The sequence below is a fragment of the Diadema setosum genome, chromosome 13 (assembly GCF_964275005.1).
Source record: "Diadema setosum chromosome 13, eeDiaSeto1, whole genome shotgun sequence".
In the NCBI taxonomy this organism is placed as follows: Eukaryota; Metazoa; Echinodermata; class Echinoidea; order Diadematoida; family Diadematidae; genus Diadema; species Diadema setosum.
In genome coordinates, this window is record NC_092697.1 from 36,799,911 (window position 1) to 36,820,466 (window position 20,556).

The 20,556-nt window shown below is 38.6% G+C and overlaps 3 protein-coding genes across 3 annotated transcripts in view; 1 reads left to right on the forward strand and 2 right to left on the reverse strand.

Annotated features, from left to right (window-relative positions):
* LOC140237157 (peptidylprolyl isomerase domain and WD repeat-containing protein 1-like) overlaps positions 1-20,556 on the forward strand; it is a 68,803-nt gene that overhangs the window by 45,088 nt on the left and 3,159 nt on the right. Inside the window, exons 13-15 of the mRNA XM_072317099.1 lie at positions 17,914-17,996; positions 19,094-19,206; positions 20,338-20,489. Of these exons, the coding sequence (XP_072173200.1) occupies positions 17,914-17,996; positions 19,094-19,206; positions 20,338-20,489 (348 nt within the window). The remainder of the gene's footprint in view (positions 1-17,913; positions 17,997-19,093; positions 19,207-20,337; positions 20,490-20,556) is intronic.
* LOC140237260 (uncharacterized) lies at positions 8,572-10,209 on the reverse strand. The gene has a single exon (XM_072317204.1). It carries the CDS (start codon positions 10,207-10,209, stop codon positions 8,572-8,574), a length of 1,638 nt encoding a protein of 545 aa, XP_072173305.1.
* LOC140237366 (uncharacterized) lies at positions 12,932-14,569 on the reverse strand. The gene has a single exon (XM_072317303.1). It carries the CDS (start codon positions 14,567-14,569, stop codon positions 12,932-12,934), a length of 1,638 nt encoding a protein of 545 aa, XP_072173404.1.

Below are 20,556 nucleotides of genomic sequence, written 5' to 3' on the forward strand. Positions count from 1 at the left end.
TGGACGTCAGATGGAGATTTGTACAGGATACCTTGACACCCACACTGGTTTCTTTGAATCTACATCGCTGCTGACTTTGTACATGGAAATGGCCAGAGGGTGTTGGCGTGGTGGCCTGAACACACAATAGTAAGCACACAATTGCTGTAACGGTTGAAGTAGCAGTATCCAGCTTGGTTGCCATGGCTACGGCCATCGAAAACAAAAGTCAAAGTTGCAGTAGGTGTCTTTCACAGCCAGAGCAGGTGACAATAAATTGTCTGTGCTGTTGTTACAAGTTTCCAGAGAGTATGCATTTCCAAGACTTACTGTGAGTTGCAAGGCACGTGTATCTCATAGGTGTCATGTGACTAATTCCATAATGCAGATTGTTGCAGCAGTGTCCCAAAGCAAAATTAGTACATGACAGCCATTAAAAGCACTCTGGATGACGCAGAAGGCAGGAGATAGTTATCTGATCGAAGTCTAGACATTTATTTGAAGCAACAAGACTCAACTGCAGACTGTCCAGAAACATACAGCCATTCTTACTCTCAGCATCGCTTCTTTGACGTAAACTACTTTTTTTTTCTGTGATATCCTTCCCTTTCCTTTCTGAAGAAGAAGTTAAGAAAAAAGAAATCCAGATGGGAATATGAGAAGCGCATCCGCATGCATTTGTTTGTTTGTTTTTTCTCCTCCATGCAGCCTTAACAATGGCCATGACAACTTCCCGGTTAATCTCTTACTTTTTTTCCTTTTCCCACTTTCAGCACTAAACTTATGATTTATGCAAATGTTACTCAAATCATGAAATTCTGACTTTTTCGCTGATGTCATGACAAGCATATATACCGGGTAACTACGATGCAAGCAAGAAAGAAAAGAAATGAGAATAACACAAGACTTCCTTACCCATTTCTCTCCTTTATGGTTTGACTGCCAAAGAAAACTGTGAGACAGGAAATTAAGCATTAAAGGGGAAGGCTAGTAACTGATCAGTGGGAATCAGTAGAAATGCTGGGAGATGATTGTTCCAATCCTTATGGGATTCATTCAAGAGTTCATTGTATATCTATTGTTGTGTGAAAATGATTTGCTTCAGAATGGTCTCATATTCAAGTAATGTGCAGTTAAATGCTTCCAGGTTAGCGTCCCTGGTCAGTGACGGAGCATTAATCTGCACATTACTTGAATATGAGACCGTTCTGAAGCAAATCATTTTCACACAACAATAGATATACAATGAACTCTTGAATGAATCCCATAAGGATTGGAACAATCATCTCCCAGCATTTCCACTGATTCCCACTGATCAGTTACTAGCCTTCCCCTTTAAGGATTCACTGTGTGGCACAAAACAAGGAATGAAAGAAAAACAGGGCAGTCGCACGATTCCTGTTCTCTTACTCCTCATGTTACACCATCATGGTTTGGAGTCTGGGCCAGTTTCTTTGTTACCAAGAATAAGCACAACTTTTACAAAGTATTTTGCTCGGCTAAGTAGATCGCATGCTGTAAAACTTGATACAGTCAAACTCGGATACCTCGACGTCAGATAAGCCGAATATCACTTACCTCGGGGGCAAAATGAAAGTCCCGATTGTTCCTATGGAGTTTCCGTGTATTAAAATTCGCGTAGCTCGAAAAAGATAACTCGAAGTTCGGTTACCTCGAAGGGAAATCTAATGTCCCGATCTTAATTAACTTATTGTTTTTCCCAGCATGTAGCTCGAATCGAAATTGTAAACATCACTCAGCATCTCCGATTAAGCGCGCGTGGACAGCGAAGACATGTCACAAATGTGTTCACACTCGATTGTAAATATTCTGAGACCAGAACAATCGCGCGCCCAAGAAGAAATACCCGATACACAGCTGACAAGGAAAATCCCCAACACCTACCAACACACGTACATGGTATGCACATAGCACCCGTGCCAATGGAGTGCTTTACGATAGCACTACGCTCTGCCCCATCATTTGCTTTTCTTTAACCACTGTGTTTTGATTTTTAATGGAGACAGTCATACCTTGCGCGTAGATTTCTCAACCGTCGGGGCGGACCTGCTTACGTTGACAGTTATATCTTTGCCATTAATCACGCTCCACCGTCAAAACATCAATCTCCCTCGTAGTGCCTTTTTTTTAAACTATTTTTTTTTTGCCTTTCACGAAGTTTACTTCCCCGAGAACGCAAGCACTGAAACTTTTTTTTTTTCAGCAATGCGATTATGAAAATCTGGAATATAGGCCGATCACAATGAAGAATAGAATACACAGGGCTCCGCACTAAGTTTTATCGGGCCACCAATATCATTGATTTTTATTTTCTGGTGGTCGAAAGTAAAATCTGGTGACAAAAAAAAAATCAGGAAAAACATTAGAAAAACTAAATCGGTCCTACTAAACATAGACAAATCAATATTAAGCATTATTGAAGTGATACAGATGTCCATGTCTAAAACAAATGAATAGAAAATTCAATCATCTTACTCTGTGTTTAAAGATTTGACAAATAGGCGTAGATATTACTGTATTATAAAAGTTGATGCCCATATATTGAGGAGGTCAAAACTTACATTTGAAATGAGAAAATGGGAGCATTTGCTGACATTTGTTAGCATCCGACATTTGTTTTAGCATTGTAAAAAGCCGAAAGTTACCGTTATTCATTTTTAAATGTAAAAGCAAACAACCGACATTCATTTTAGAATCTTACGGAGCTGAATACTATCCTAATCCATTTCCAAACGTGAAAGCAAACATCCGCTATTTGTTTTAGCATCTAACTGAGCGGATTAATACCATTAATCATTTCCAAATGTTAAAGCAACAATCTGTTATTTATTTTTGCATGGTACGGAGCAGAATATTACCGTTATTCATTTCAAACACCCGACATTTATTTCATTCTCGAACGGAGCCGAATGTTACTGCTGTCCACTTCCGAAAGTGAAATGAATCATCTGACAATTATTTTATCATCGCACGGAGCCGAATGTTACTGTTTTTCATTTTTGAACGTCAAGGCCGACATCAGACATTTTGGACCATGAAACGTATAGCTGAATGTTACTGATATTTATTTTGAAATGTACCTTAGCAAATATCCAATATTTTTTTTTATCATCATGGATGGGGCAGAATGTTACTGCTGTTCACTTCCAAACATGCCAAACGTAAAAGCAATCATTCGACATGCCGTAATTTAGCATCTTCCGGAGCTGAACGCTACTGACATTTACTTTCGAACGTAAAAGCACACATCCGGCATTTATTTTATCAGCGTACGGAGTTGAATATTATTGTTATTCACTTCAGAACATCAAAGCAAACATTCGACATTTATTTTAGCATCTTCCGGAGCTAAATGTTATTGCAATTTACTTTCGAACATAAAAGCAAACATCCAGCATTTATTTCATCACTGTCAGGAGTTGAATATTATTGTTACTCTTTTGCGAACGTCAAAGCAAACATCAAACATTGATTTTACCATTAAACGCAGCTGAATGTTACTGTTATTCATTTCGAAATTTAAAAGCAAACATCAGACAGTTATTTTAGCATCATGGACATGATGGAGCAGAATATTACTTTTTTCTTCCGAACATAAAAACGATCATCTGACATCTATTTTAGCTATTGCTATTTACTTTCGAAAGTATAAGGAAACATCCGACATTTATTAACCATCGTACGGAGTTGAATGTTATTGTTTTTCATTTCCGAACGTCATAGCAAAAATTCGACATTTATTTCAGCGTCTTCCGGAGCCGAATGTTATCCTTATTCATTTCCGAACGCAAAATCAAATATCTAACATTAGTTTTAGCACCATACAGAGCCGAGTCTTATCGTTATTCATTTCCAAAAGTATGAGCAAACATCCGACATTTTTTTAGTATCATACCGAGTCGAATATTACCGTCATTCATTTCCACAATTAAACGCAAAACTCTGACATTTATTTTAGCATCTTACGTAGCCGATTGTTACTGCTGTTCATTTTCAAAAGTAAAGGCAAACATCCGACTTTTTTTTTTTTTTTTTTTTGGTGGCGCGATTGGGCCACCAAAATCTTTATTTCTGAAATTTTGATTTCATTTCCGATTTTCACTCAATTCATTCATATAAAAGCTGATTCAATTCAAATTGACAAGATATGCATGCAAACAATCAGTAGGCACTATAACAGACACCATGTTGAACATCGATAAACGTCGAACATCGATAAACATCGGATAAGTCGAAGAAAATTCGACGTACGCGTACCTCGAAATTCGCGTATGTCGAACCATTTTCTTCAGTCCCGACGAATTCGAGGTATCCGAGTTTGACTGTATATTCGCGGCATGAGGATTTCACGAATTGGAGCCAAAGGCCTTTCTCGCCGCATGAAATTTTTGCGAATTGCCACCGGCATCCAATGCATACTACATGTATGTGAGCAAGAACTTTCTTGCGCATTTTAATTTCGCGTATGTTGCCGCTCGCGAAATTCGCGAAATTAAAATGCAAGCAAACATTCCTCGTTTTACAGTATATCATTTTCTGTCATTGACTAAAACTTTTCCTTTATGTTAGTGAAATATTCTGTAGAATCTTGATGTTGGATTTTCCAAATGAGTGCCGTACATTCTCACTTGCCATTGAATTTTTGCGTAATGCTTTAATATTTCTTTATCTTGTGATCAAATTGTGATTACTGTGCTTTGCAAAGGAATGAATATGTTCACCCACCCCACAGCAGTGAAATCTTGGACAAAGCTGCTCTTGATTGTTTGATTCCTTTATTGTCTGAAATGGAAATTCTTCATACATTGGATACTACAACAAATATACATGAAATAATGAATTATTAGTACACCCAAAGACATCACAAAGTACAACTGAAACTGAAACACATTTACATACAATATTACATACACCATAACAATGTAATATATTGACCTTGCATAATTGTAAAGTTCCTAAGACAGACACTATTGACATACAAGTATATAATTTTTATACAAATTTTAGCTAACTTATTACAATATTCATTGATATACTCTCCTGCATCATCACTGCACCATCCACATCCTGTATTTAATAATCAAACACTCGCCTGTTTCAATGGTAAATTCAAGAACGTACAAAAATGGAAATACAAAAAATTAAATGGATGCAGTAACAGAATGCATTCCTGGATCATGTCAAGTATCACAGTGAAAGGATCAGAGGATTTTCAACCAACCTTGACATTCTGTGGCCTCTTCAGCAAAAAACAAACAAACAAACAAGTAAACAAACATATGAAATCAACAATGTGATGCAAGAATAGACACAATGTCAACCAATTTCTGAGTTAAAAAAATACAGATACTGTTGCATAAAACGCACGCACACACACGCACACAATAATTATGATGATAATATGATATTACATATCAAGGCAAAGCCAACTGCCGGAAGACATAATGGAAATACAATATAAATGCAATGAAAAATGCACATAAACCATACCTAATTACTCTGTCATTATATGTATGGATTGAATCCGGGACAAAAGAACTAATAAGAAATGAGCACACTTCGTGCGAGGAGGACAGAGTCAGAATCTATGTTCAAACTAATAATAATGGCACAGAGGGTGTATGGAATCAGTCATTATTTATTTTGACCGTCATTCTCTCAACAAGCCTAGACCATAGGCAATTCCATATAAATTATCTTTTGTGCACACTTTTGTGGCCGGTTGACCCTGTTCTTATGACCCCCACTTCAGATCTCGGCCGCCGATGACGCGATTGCTGCAAAATTTTGCCCGAACATAAAGCCAGATGTCAACTTCAAGATTATATGGTCATAAAGAAGAAAAATATTGATTTTCTATTTTTAGTAAGTTATACAAATTTATGCTTGAAATCATGTTTTCACCTGTAACTCTGTGAGAAAGACTGAAGGACTGCTAAATTTTTGTGTCAGAATTCCTCAAGACACGTCGAACAATTGTCGTCCAAAAAAATAAAACAGTCAAATTCAGTTTCTTTTGTTCGTTGTTTTGTGAATTTGTTATATATTTCATTGTTTTTTCGATCATTTGTTTTTGATTATTTTTTTCCCAAAACTTTTTACAGGCATTACACTATTGTGGCCAATTAATTCTCACCCTGTCTTTTTGTGCAAGATTAACATAAAACCATATTAAATTGTATGTAACAATAGATTGAATTATGGACTTATTACAAACTGCCAGTGTTTTGTCAAACCTCGATTTACTCAATTGCCTTTTGGAAAGTTGTCTTGGATTTGCATTATTCTGAATAGCAGTGCATTGGAAGTCCTGTCTATTAAATTATTGGCAAGTTTTGTGCCCAGGTAGGCTTTTATCTTGAAGGCCTGTTCAACAAGGCCACACCTTTGACAAAATCAATCTATTTTTAGACGTAAAGTTCTGTCCACATTGCTTGAATTCAGATACCCTGAGACTACTGTATTAATCATCAGCATATTTGATGGTCAGACACTTGTCTCTTTCAGCAGTAAATTCATTGATATGTGAATAAAATAAAACAGATGACAAAACACTTTTCTGTGACACACTAATTCTAACAGTTCAAGCATTAGAGGTTGTTCGACCAACCTTGACTCTCTGTGGTTTGGTTGCTGCATGAAGTTATGAATTAACAATGTGATGCAAAGATTGACACCCATGTTTACCATGTTAAGAAATGTGTAACTATTGTATTAAAGACATTAGAAAAATTTCAAAAGTTGATCTTATCTATGTCCCAGGTAAGTCTTCATGCAGGAAGGCATTATGTATTAAGTACAACAAAATGGCTTCTTCCACTGACCCCCTACCCCTGTAAGCAAACTGCATTTCGTTTGTTGTGTCTATTTAAAATGGGTCTCTGTTTGTTACAACCAGAAATTCAGCAAATCTTCTCAAAACACTTCATTACAGAACTTGCATAAGTGCGATTGCTCTGAAATCATTGGTCTAAAATCATTTAATTCATATATTTTGCCTTTACTACGGGAATAACAAATGCACCTTTTTATGATTTGGGAAGTAGCCCATTGTCAAAGCACTCTGCAGTAAATGCTAGTCAGCTGATCTCTGCAGAACTTGAGAACTTTCTTGTTAAGATGACTGGGAGCCTTTTGAGCTATAACCTTTCGGCAGATCAACCTGACATCATGTTCAGAAACTGTATTTGTTTGTAGTCTGCCAAATTTGCAAATTTTGCCAGCCAGCCTTCAAATCATCTGCAATTCTTTTCTCAATCATCCCTTTAAATCATCTTTACATAACTGAACTTTCTCTTTTATTTGCCTTTGATCATGTGCTACCTCATCTAAATTACCTTTGCTGAGTTGACAGCTCTTTTTGTACAGTAGGTCTCTCATTTTTTCTTGACACCAATGGTTTGTTGTCTGTCTGAATTCTTGACATCCTAGGTAGAACATAGAAATTTACATAATCCTTGACAACATCTGAAGCCTCTTGAAGGTGGATGAGGAATCCATAGCTAATGCATACATGTATATTTCAATCAGGTTGTGTATTTGGGGTTTTTTTCCCTCTAATGATTAGTGCCAGTCCCCTTCCTTCGTGTCTTAAGTAGAAGCAAACTGTGTATCCAAAATGAGAGACTTAAAAACTTTGAATTTTTTGTTTTCATATGACATAGTGAAGAGTTCAATCAAATACTTTCTAAATCAGTAACTAGAACCAATTTTGCAGGTCAGAGTCTGGGTGGAGTCTTCGACTGAAGTAGAAAAGAAATGACATCCAATACTTACATTTCTTACTACAGTATTTAATTGGATATTGGCTCTGTACCATACAGCTTCTTGAATGATTCTCAACATGAATTCTATGATTTGTTTATCAGGAGCAATGAACAACCTGTTTCTGTGTTACAACTCTTAGAAACACTGTAGGTCTTAAGATCTTACAATCACAATCATGAAGATTCTTCAGCCCTTATACAGTACATTGTTCTAAAAACTCACAATAACATATTCAACATTTTTGCAATTCAGTACTATCACAATACAGAAGACATTCAAAAGCATGCATTCAAGTATAGTACATGCAATCAATTGCTATTACAGTGGCTTTCAATTGCCAAGTTTCTGTAATTGAAAGCTAGCTGTAACAGTCATATGAAAACAGTTCTTAACAATATACATTGATTTCTATTTTTCAGCATGTGAAGTAGATTTTAGATTTTAAATTTCTACTGAAGAGTACCAGAGTAGACACATAAGAACAAATTTGTCAGATGACATTGTAATGTACAAGTAAATAATTCTTATTGTACTTATCATACTAAAATGTTCTGAGAGCAGAGAGTAAATTAGGGCGTGTTATGACCAATTTGATGGTGTGTTTTTGAAACAGTGAGATAGTAGCATGTGTGTGTACATTCATTCTTTTGACATGATATTCTGAGTTTACTAGTATAGCCAAAGCTTTAAGGAACAAACTTACCAAATATTGGCAAGTTGGATATGAAGGCTGAAAAATAGGGTGTAATTCCAGAAACACTTCAGCTTTGGGCCATTATATGCTGTTTTCTGCATCATTCAATCTCAAACAGGAATGATATTGTTGAGAACCCTATTAGACCTCATGTTCTTCTCTAAAGTGGCCCAGAACAGTTCCTGCCCATCTTCATCCTCGGTCCACAACATGTAGGGTCGGTTCCTACTCAGAAAGAGCCTGACAAGATAGGGCAGGTTGTCATCCTCAATGTCCTCCAGAAACACAAGAATGATTTTGTCCAGTCTGGTCTCATTCAAGTGCTCCAGTGCCATACGGAGCTTGGTCATAAACCAGACATCACCCACAGACTGATTGCTTATCAACAGGACCGACTTGTAGCTGCTCTCAATAGCATGATAGAGGGCATCGACGTAGAACATCCCTACGTTGAGGTCATCGTCCCCGTAGATGATGTGCTGCAGATGGGGCATCCTCTGCATCAAGGCTGGTCTCAGGATGTCATTCACAAATCCCTCATCATTGTCATGGAACATGACGTTGAGCTGGTAGTGGTAGTCCTCCTCTGCTACATCTTCTTCAACCTCCTTGTAGCCAAACAAGGCTAGCTTCAGCAAAAAGAATTTGTAGTTCAGCCACCAGCGATTGATGTAAGCGAGGACAGTGAGGAGAAATACAGCCGCTCCTGTCAGGGATAGTCCACTGATGAGAGCACTGTCCACACCACAGAAGTCACCTGGATCAAAGGACAGTATAGGCTTGTTTTTGAGCACCTGCAGTGAGGCGCTGGAGCACAGCGTCCGATCAGGATGTTGCATTTTGATGTTGGCAGTGTGAAGCCAGTTGCTGAACCACTGTAGCTCACAGGTGCAGGAGATAGGATTCCTGGAGATGTCAATAGACAGAGAATGATCTCTGGTTGGAAAGCTGGTGCCAGGAAGTATGGTGTTGATATGATTCCCAGGCAAATGCAGCTCTCGTAGTTGTAGAGTAGATGCAAAGGTCTGCTTCTCAATTTTGCTGAGTGAATTGTTCTGGATGAAAAGTACTGTTAAGTTTTCAAGTCCCTGAAACACATGCCCATTAAGTGCCATTAATTTGTTGGCATTCAGATACAAGAATCTTAGAGAAAGTAAATCTTTGAATATTTGAGGGACAAGAACAGTGATGCGTGACTCACTCATATCCAGGTAGTAAAGATTGGAGAGGTTTGAGAATGTACGAACATCTAATTGATGCAAAAAGTTCCCCTTCAAACGGAGTTTTCCCAGGGAAACAAGACCTCTGAAAATAGACATGTTTTGACTGTTGTCAAATAAGTCTCTGCCCAGCAACTGTCCTCGTTCCATTCGCAGCTCCTCAAGGTCAGCATTGTTGGTGAATTGATCAATGGACATCCAAGAGATTGGGTTGTTTGACATATCCAAGAATTGCAGCTTAGATAAAACCCTTAGCATACCATTCAAATATGCACGTTTCTCATTCGAGATGTAGAGCTTCCGCAGGTTTGATAGACCAGAAAAGGACTGCAGAGTAATAATAGTGAGAACATTGAACGAGATGTTCAATGTTTGAAGGTTTGACAGACCAACCAATCTTCTTTTCTTGACAGTGTCCAGGAGGTTGTATGAGAGATCAAGTGTTTGAAGGGTGGGGATGGTCCATGCTGCTTCTAGAACTTCATCAATGAAATTTTTTGCAAGCACTATAGTCCTTATTGATTGCATGCCATCAAAAGACTGAGGAGAAACCACCTTCAGTACATTTCCTGTCACATTAAGTTGCTGAAGGTTAGACAAGCAAGAGAATGCTCCATGTGGAATGAAGGACAATTTGTTTTGGGAAAGATCAAGGTCTGTTAGGGATTGCAGGCAACAGAAAGAGTCATTTGTGATATCAGAAATCTTGTTTGCAAAGAGAGTAAGCTTCTTCAGTTTGTCAAAGCCCCACAAAGCACCACTTGGGATAGATTGTAAGAAATTATACCGTAGGGAAAGGTTAGGAATGTTTGGGTATGGCAATGAGAGATTTGTGGAAGTATTCATTGGAGGGAGCTCATGAATCTGCGAACCCTCAACGTAGAGGGTACTTATTTCTTTCATGCCCAGGAAAGGCCAGATGCCAAAAGAGAAGATGCTATTCCCTCCAAGATTCATTTCATTGACATTCTTCAAGTAAAAAAATACTTGGTTAGGTAGGCTTTCTACTCTGTTTGCTCTCAAATCAAGAAGGCCTACTGAGGTGTTTTGCAGAGGAAGAAAATCAGTTGGATTTATTTCAGTTACTTTGTTTCTGTCTAGAGTAATTTCCGTAATGTGTTTCCATTTTTCAAAGCCATCAAAGCTGAGTGATCTCACATAATTTCTTGCTAAATTTACCACTGGTAATGAAGACAGGGCTGATAAAGCACTGCTAGGAATTGCTGTGAAACAGTTTAAAGCCATTGGTACATTTGTTAAACGAGGGTTGAAGAGAAATGTCCCAGGCTCTAGATATTCTATAGCATTCTCACCTAAGATAAGTGCCTTTAAGCTTCCTAGAGGCCAGAAAATTTCTTTTCTAATAATTGCTATATCATTCCGACCCAGATTGAGAATTTCAAGCATTGCCAAGCCACTAAAAGAATCATTCCGCTGCAGTGTGATGTTGTTGGATGATAAGTCAAGCGAAATGGTGTTGTTTGGCAAATTCCGAGGGACGGACATCAGATGGAGATGTGCACAGGATACCTTGACACCCACACTGGTTTCTTTGAATCTGCATTGCTGCTGACTTGTGTGGAAATTGTCAAAGGATGCAAGCGTGGTGGCCTGAACACACAACAGTAAGCTCACAATTGCTGTAATGGTTGAACCAGCGTTATCCGGCTTGGTTGCCATGGCCACGAGCTTCCAAAACAAAGGTTCAAGTTGCTGTAGGTGTAGCCCATTGTCAAAGCACTCTGCAGTAAATGCTAGTCAGCTGATCTCTGCAGAACTTGAGAACTTTCTTGTTAAGATGACTGGGAGCCTTTTGAGCTATAACCTTTCGGCAGATCAACCTGACATCATGTTCAGAAACTGTATTTGTTTGTAGTCTGCCAAATTTGCAAATTTTGCCAGCCAGCCTTCAAATCATCTGCAATTCTTTTCTCAATCATCCCTTTAAATCATCTTTACATAACTGAACTTTCTCTTTTATTTGCCTTTGATCATGTGCTACCTCATCTAAATTACCTTTGCTGAGTTGACAGCTCTTTTTGTACAGTAGGTCTCTCATTTTTTCTTGACACCAATGGTTTGTTGTCTGTCTGAATTCTTGACATCCTAGGTAGAACATAGAAATTTACATAATCCTTGACAACATCTGAAGCCTCTTGAAGGTGGATGAGGAATCCATAGCTAATGCATACATGTATATTTCAATCAGGTTGTGTATTTGGGGTTTTTTTCCCTCTAATGATTAGTGCCAGTCCCCTTCCTTCGTGTCTTAAGTAGAAGCAAACTGTGTATCCAAAATGAGAGACTTAAAAACTTTGAATTTTTTGTTTTCATATGACATAGTGAAGAGTTCAATCAAATACTTTCTAAATCAGTAACTAGAACCAATTTTGCAGGTCAGAGTCTGGGTGGAGTCTTCGACTGAAGTAGAAAAGAAATGACATCCAATACTTACATTTCTTACTACAGTATTTAATTGGATATTGGCTCTGTACCATACAGCTTCTTGAATGATTCTCAACATGAATTCTATGATTTGTTTATCAGGAGCAATGAACAACCTGTTTCTGTGTTACAACTCTTAGAAACACTGTAGGTCTTAAGATCTTACAATCACAATCATGAAGATTCTTCAGCCCTTATACAGTACATTGTTCTAAAAACTCACAATAACATATTCAACATTTTTGCAATTCAGTACTATCACAATACAGAAGACATTCAAAAGCATGCATTCAAGTATAGTACATGCAATCAATTGCTATTACAGTGGCTTTCAATTGCCAAGTTTCTGTAATTGAAAGCTAGCTGTAACAGTCATATGAAAACAGTTCTTAACAATATACATTGATTTCTATTTTTCAGCATGTGAAGTAGATTTTAGATTTTAAATTTCTACTGAAGAGTACCAGAGTAGACACATAAGAACAAATTTGTCAGATGACATTGTAATGTACAAGTAAATAATTCTTATTGTACTTATCATACTAAAATGTTCTGAGAGCAGAGAGTAAATTAGGGCGTGTTATGACCAATTTGATGGTGTGTTTTTGAAACAGTGAGATAGTAGCATGTGTGTGTACATTCATTCTTTTGACATGATATTCTGAGTTTACTAGTATAGCCAAAGCTTTAAGGAACAAACTTACCAAATATTGGCAAGTTGGATATGAAGGCTGAAAAATAGGGTGTAATTCCAGAAACACTTCAGCTTTGGGCCATTATATGCTGTTTTCTGCATCATTCAATCTCAAACAGGAATGATATTGTTGAGAACCCTATTAGACCTCATGTTCTTCTCTAAAGTGGCCCAGAACAGTTCCTGCCCATCTTCATCCTCGGTCCACAACATGTAGGGTCGGTTCCTACTCAGAAAGAGCCTGACAAGATAGGGCAGGTTGTCATCCTCAATGTCCTCCAGAAACACAAGAATGATTTTGTCCAGTCTGGTCTCATTCAAGTGCTCCAGTGCCATACGGAGCTTGGTCATAAACCAGACATCACCCACAGACTGATTGCTTATCAACAGGACCGACTTGTAGCTGCTCTCAATAGCATGATAGAGGGCATCGACGTAGAACATCCCTACGTTGAGGTCATCGTCCCCGTAGATGATGTGCTGCAGATGGGGCATCCTCTGCATCAAGGCTGGTCTCAGGATGTCATTCACAAATCCCTCATCATTGTCATGGAACATGACGTTGAGCTGGTAGTGGTAGTCCTCCTCTGCTACATCTTCTTCAACCTCCTTGTAGCCAAACAAGGCTAGCTTCAGCAAAAAGAATTTGTAGTTCAGCCACCAGCGATTGATGTAAGCGAGGACAGTGAGGAGAAATACAGCCGCTCCTGTCAGGGATAGTCCACTGATGAGAGCACTGTCCACACCACAGAAGTCACCTGGATCAAAGGACAGTATAGGCTTGTTTTTGAGCACCTGCAGTGAGGCGCTGGAGCACAGCGTCCGATCAGGATGTTGCATTTTGATGTTGGCAGTGTGAAGCCAGTTGCTGAACCACTGTAGCTCACAGGTGCAGGAGATAGGATTCCTGGAGATGTCAATAGACAGAGAATGATCTCTGGTTGGAAAGCTGGTGCCAGGAAGTATGGTGTTGATATGATTCCCAGGCAAATGCAGCTCTCGTAGTTGTAGAGTAGATGCAAAGGTCTGCTTCTCAATTTTGCTGAGTGAATTGTTCTGGATGAAAAGTACTGTTAAGTTTTCAAGTCCCTGAAACACATGCCCATTAAGTGCCATTAATTTGTTGGCATTCAGATACAAGAATCTTAGAGAAAGTAAATCTTTGAATATTTGAGGGACAAGAACAGTGATGCGTGACTCACTCATATCCAGGTAGTAAAGATTGGAGAGGTTTGAGAATGTACGAACATCTAATTGATGCAAAAAGTTCCCCTTCAAACGGAGTTTTCCCAGGGAAACAAGACCTCTGAAAATAGACATGTTTTGACTGTTGTCAAATAAGTCTCTGCCCAGCAACTGTCCTCGTTCCATTCGCAGCTCCTCAAGGTCAGCATTGTTGGTGAATTGATCAATGGACATCCAAGAGATTGGGTTGTTTGACATATCCAAGAATTGCAGCTTAGATAAAACCCTTAGCATACCATTCAAATATGCACGTTTCTCATTCGAGATGTAGAGCTTCCGCAGGTTTGATAGACCAGAAAAGGACTGCAGAGTAATAATAGTGAGAACATTGAACGAGATGTTCAATGTTTGAAGGTTTGACAGACCAACCAATCTTCTTTTCTTGACAGTGTCCAGGAGGTTGTATGAGAGATCAAGTGTTTGAAGGGTGGGGATGGTCCATGCTGCTTCTAGAACTTCATCAATGAAATTTTTTGCAAGCACTATAGTCCTTATTGATTGCATGCCATCAAAAGACTGAGGAGAAACCACCTTCAGTACATTTCCTGTCACATTAAGTTGCTGAAGGTTAGACAAGCAAGAGAATGCTCCATGTGGAATGAAGGACAATTTGTTTTGGGAAAGATCAAGGTCTGTTAGGGATTGCAGGCAACAGAAAGAGTCATTTGTGATATCAGAAATCTTGTTTGCAAAGAGAGTAAGCTTCTTCAGTTTGTCAAAGCCCCACAAAGCACCACTTGGGATAGATTGTAAGAAATTATACCGTAGGGAAAGGTTAGGAATGTTTGGGTATGGCAATGAGAGATTTGTGGAAGTATTCATTGGAGGGAGCTCATGAATCTGCGAACCCTCAACGTAGAGGGTACTTATTTCTTTCATGCCCAGGAAAGGCCAGATGCCAAAAGAGAAGATGCTATTCCCTCCAAGATTCATTTCATTGACATTCTTCAAGTAAAAAAATACTTGGTTAGGTAGGCTTTCTACTCTGTTTGCTCTCAAATCAAGAAGGCCTACTGAGGTGTTTTGCAGAGGAAGAAAATCAGTTGGATTTATTTCAGTTACTTTGTTTCTGTCTAGAGTAATTTCCGTAATGTGTTTCCATTTTTCAAAGCCATCAAAGCTGAGTGATCTCACATAATTTCTTGCTAAATTTACCACTGGTAATGAAGACAGGGCTGATAAAGCACTGCTAGGAATTGCTGTGAAACAGTTTAAAGCCATTGGTACATTTGTTAAACGAGGGTTGAAGAGAAATGTCCCAGGCTCTAGATATTCTATAGCATTCTCACCTAAGATAAGTGCCTTTAAGCTTCCTAGAGGCCAGAAAATTTCTTTTCTAATAATTGCTATATCATTCCGACCCAGATTGAGAATTTCAAGCATTGCCAAGCCACTAAAAGAATCATTCCGCTGCAGTGTGATGTTGTTGGATGATAAGTCAAGCGAAATGGTGTTGTTTGGCAAATTCCGAGGGACGGACATCAGATGGAGATGTGCACAGGATACCTTGACACCCACACTGGTTTCTTTGAATCTGCATTGCTGCTGACTTGTGTGGAAATTGTCAAAGGATGCAAGCGTGGTGGCCTGAACACACAACAGTAAGCTCACAATTGCTGTAATGGTTGAACCAGCGTTATCCGGCTTGGTTGCCATGGCCACGAGCTTCCAAAACAAAGGTTCAAGTTGCTGTAGGTGTCTTTTACTGCCAGAGTGCGTGAGAATGAATTGTCTGTGCTGTTGTTACAAGTTTCCAGTGAGCATTCATTTCTGAGAATCACTATGAGCTGAAAGGCATGTGTGTCTTCCAGCTGTCATGTGACTTTTTCATTGAAGCAGACTAATTCAGCAGGATCCCAAAACAAAATTAATGTATGACAGCTCTTAAAAGCAGTGATGCTCCTCAAAAATTACACTGGATGACGAAGGCACAAGATGTTTGTTCGATCAAAACCGGCAGTAACATTACAGCAATTCTTACTCTAAGCGTCCCTACTTTGAAGCAGACTGCTTTCATTTTGTGAGAGCCTTCCCTTTTCTTTCTGAGTAACAAATTTAACAAACAAAAAAAAAAGAAAAAAAAATTAATAGATAAAAAAAAAAAAATAAAAAAAAAATATAAAATATAAAATATTTCCAGATGGGAATGAGAAGCACTTCCTGAAGAGGTCTGTTTATTTTTCCTTCCCTGAACAGCCGTAACAGTGGCCTCGATAGCTTCCCTGGCATTGTTTTTGTTTTGTTTTTTTCCTTTACCCACTTTCAACACCACGTTTCACTTTCAAAGTGACCACAGAATATTTTTTAAGAGGATCCTTTGGGGTTAGGGAATCAATCAATCAGTTCACTCTACAGTCTATCATCTGGATCCTATTTTGGATGATAACTAGCACAGACAGAAACATCCTGGAATTTGAAAGGCTTGAATGAAAGAAAAGAAGAGGTTATTTTTTTATTTTTCATCTATGAAGCGAAGTAGGTCCAGGGTCATATTTATGTATCAAATTTCATTGTGGCACATTTCAGATAAATCCAGAAAGATACATGTAGGTGAAACCTATGGCAGAAATATTCAGTGCTTTGCAAGATTTAGAGCCATGTGTGCTTGATGCTACAGAATATCCACTTTGTTTTCTTTTTTGTTTTCTTTTTTTTTTTGGGGGGGGGGGGTGAGGGGGGTTGATTGTGTGCATGCAGTAACTATGAAATCTAGTCTATACCCAACTCTGGTTAGTCTCATGGGTGATTAACGATTCCATAGTCACCCTACAGGCATGCACACAATTCCTTTTGATGCATTCAGATCTGTGCATCATTTGTACATATCAACCAGACTACTATGATTTTGACTTGGTTGGCATCCACCTTGGTCATTGGAAGTCTCTCTTTAGTTATAATAATAATAATAGTAATAATAACAAGGTCTTATTTATCCAGGTAGCCTCTTCAGTATTGCTACTGCTCTACTAGAAGGCCCTGCCATTATTATTACCCCAGCATTGCCAGGTACCCATTTATACACCTGGGTCGAGAGGGACATTGTGGGTAAAACATCGCGTCCAAGGATGTAAGCACTGGGCGGGATTCAAACTCGGTTCCTCCGATTGGGAGTAGAGAGTCTTATCCACTATGCCACAGCGCCCCCCCCCCCCCCCCTTTTGGTAATTGATTGTGTGTATGTGCTCTCCACTGCTTGAAGGACAAGTTCACCTTCACAGACATGCGGGTTGAGTGAATGCAGCAATATTAGTAGAACACATCAGTGAGAGTTTGAGGAAAATTGGACAATCTGTTCAAAAGTCATGAATTTTTCTGCTCAGTCGCGGCTGGATGAGAAGACTACTATAGCTTGTGATGTCACATGTGTACAACCATATAAAGAAAGTATAAAGAAAACAACATATTTTCACTTTTCTCGCAAAGCAAAAGAACACTCGACTTCTCTCTTTCAGAAAGCAAGGGGAATAATATTACCCTTAATGTGCGTCAGTAACAAGTCGAAGAAATGAGGACTTTATTCAAAAAGTAAACTTTTGTGAAATTCTCTTTTTATTTTCCTTATAATGTTCTAGGCATGTGACATCATACACCGTAGTAGTCTTCCCATCCAGCAGTGATTGCACAGATACTTCAAAAACTCATTACTTTTGAACAGATTGTCAGATTTTCCTCAAACTCTCACTGATGTGTTCTACTAATATTGTTGCATTCACTCAATTCACATGTATATGAAGGTGAACTTGTCCTTTAACAAAGAAAGTTGAAAGCTCTGCCATTTGCTTAATATATAAAAATTGTTTTTCTCAATCCCATTTTCTTGTTCTTCCCTGTCCTCATACTTCAATCAGGGGAGTTCATCACAGCGACTCTCCGGTGCTGCCATCCTACACACAACCATGGGGGATGTCCATGTCAAGCTCTTCGTCAATGAGTGAGTTTTCTCTTCCAAGGCCCCAGTTCACTAGTGAAGTGGGAATGCTGAATGGTGCAGAAGACCATGTTCAGCATATTGCTGTGGCAATGTCATTGGATTCAAAGGCCCAAATTTATGACGGTGGTACAATCTTGTCCATGGTTTAAACCATAGACAAAGACCATAGAGCGCCAAGTGTTGCATGGAATATTTCGTTACGAAATCAGTCATTTTGGTGACAAAAGGATTATTTTGAAACGAAAGACACATTTCATAATGAAATGAACATTTTGTTGCCGAAATGATCATTTCGTCAACAAAATGACTGATTTCTTAACGAAATATTCCGTGCAACACTTGGCGCCCCATGGTTTTTGTCCATGGTTTAAACCATGGACAAGATTGTACCGCCTTTGTGAATTCGGGCCTTTGGTTCAAGACTGGTGTCAGACTTATTGGCCTTGTACACTGAGAGCAACTTTTAAAGTGAAACTCATATCCAAGTTCAAATTGACTTTGATTGATGGAGAAATATCAGAACAAGCAGTAGAATCAAAGATTCATTGAAACTGGACAAGTAAACAATCAGAGAGTTATGGAAGTTCTGCATGTTAAAGAAAACAGTGATATCAGTTACAATCACATCATGCAAATCAGATAAGGTAGCAATATTTTGATCTATAAAGTCTCAGCATGTTATTTATACTCAAAACTGCACAGAGTATCAACTTTTTGTATTGAAATAAAAGGAAGAAATTGAAATACTTTGCATCAAATCCTGTAATTGATTTTATAAAAGTCTGAAAAATGATAAATTCAGCTCTATCTCCCATTTTTAGGCTGTAGGAGACTGGTGTCGAGTTTACTGAGGGAGATGTCTAAAGCTACAGGAAATGTGTGTTGTAGCAAAATCAGCTCATACTGAACAGGCTAAGATAAAATCAGCAGTAGCCCCTGAACTCTGATCAAGTTTTTAGATTTTCACTGGAGCAAAATCATCATAATCAATGGTTATGCTCTGATCTCCTGTGTAATGGCTCTGGAATGCATGTCCTGGTTTCTTTGCTTTTGTCATTTCGTAACTTGCATTCTTGTTTATTTCCTTCAATTCTCAGGTGTCCCAAGACCATAGAAAACTTCTGTGTGCATAGCAGAAATGGCTACTACAATGGACACATATTCCACAGAGTCATCAAGCAGTTTATGATCCAAACCGGGGATCCCTTAGGTAATCCTAAGAAAAGTTAAAAACTTGGTTTCTTTTCTTCTCTGGATATTTATGTTGCCACTTCAGTTGAGTTACAGTTTAAGTTGAGTTTTAGTGTGAGAATATGAGTTTCCTGTCAAAATATGAAGAGTTTGTTCGCAAAAACCGATAAGTCCATTTTTGAAGATTTTGAAGTATGGTCTCTGTCATAAAGTACAAATTAATACCTTTTAAATGATATATTGGTCACTACATATAAAGGTACATTTTTGAAGTTATGGTCAAAAGAAGTAAAATTTTTCTTATTATTCTCTTTATTTTTCTTGACCTTCAATCGCAAATATCTCCATTTGGCAAATATGGACTTATCGGTTTTTGCGAACAAGCTCTTCAATATTGTCCTATATCTAGTTTAATAATAATAACGATTGCCATCTAGCGATAGATATTTACATCAGAGTGATCATGATGATGATATGAAACTTTTGCAAATTGGATCCAAAAGCCTTTCAAGGCGTAAATTTTTTGCAAATCGCTACTGGCATTCAATGCTTTTTGTAGACACGAACTTTCAAGTGCATTTTACTTTTGTGAAACTTGGCTCCTCGTGAAATTTGCGAAAATTTCATGCAGATTAAAATGTCTGCTTTTACAGTACTTCCCAAGAACACTTTCAAATTGGCATCATTGGCAAGTGGGTAGTTGTTCAGGGCATCATACATGTAGTTCAGGAGATGATCGTACCATGGTAACGAGGGTCACCTAAGAGTCCAATGCTACACACTGGCACTGGTCTGACAGTACAGGACCAGTAAAAGTTACTGTTGGACCAGTAACTTTTTTTCAGGTATAATCTAGTAAATAAATGGAAAAACTGGGTACCTATTGGTCAGACAGACAGGTCGACCAGTGGAAAAAAAAAATGGGTCAGTGTGCAGCCGTGCATAGTGTTGTTTTTTTTTGTTCTGTTTTGTTGTTGTTGTTGCTGGGGGGTTTTTTTTTGGTAGAGAGGAGTGAGATAGAGAGATGTGGTTTTTCAAGGTGACATGTGCTCCCCCCAGGATTCGCCACTGTGTGTGTGAACTTATACATCACTTTAGAGAGAATGTTGACATACGAATATCACTCAATGTGTGGTTAATCACTCTTCAGGCAATGGGACCGGAGGAGAGTCAATCTGGGGTGGGGAGTTTGAGGACGAGTTCCACCAGAAGTTGAGGCATGACCGCCCCTACACGCTGAGCATGGCCAATGCGGGCCCAAACACCAACGGCTCTCAGTTCTTCATCACAGTCGTTCCCTGCGTAAGTTCATCAATTCCGTTGTGGATTTGCATAGCTTTGGTATGGAGTGGGAGTGCTGTGGTATTGT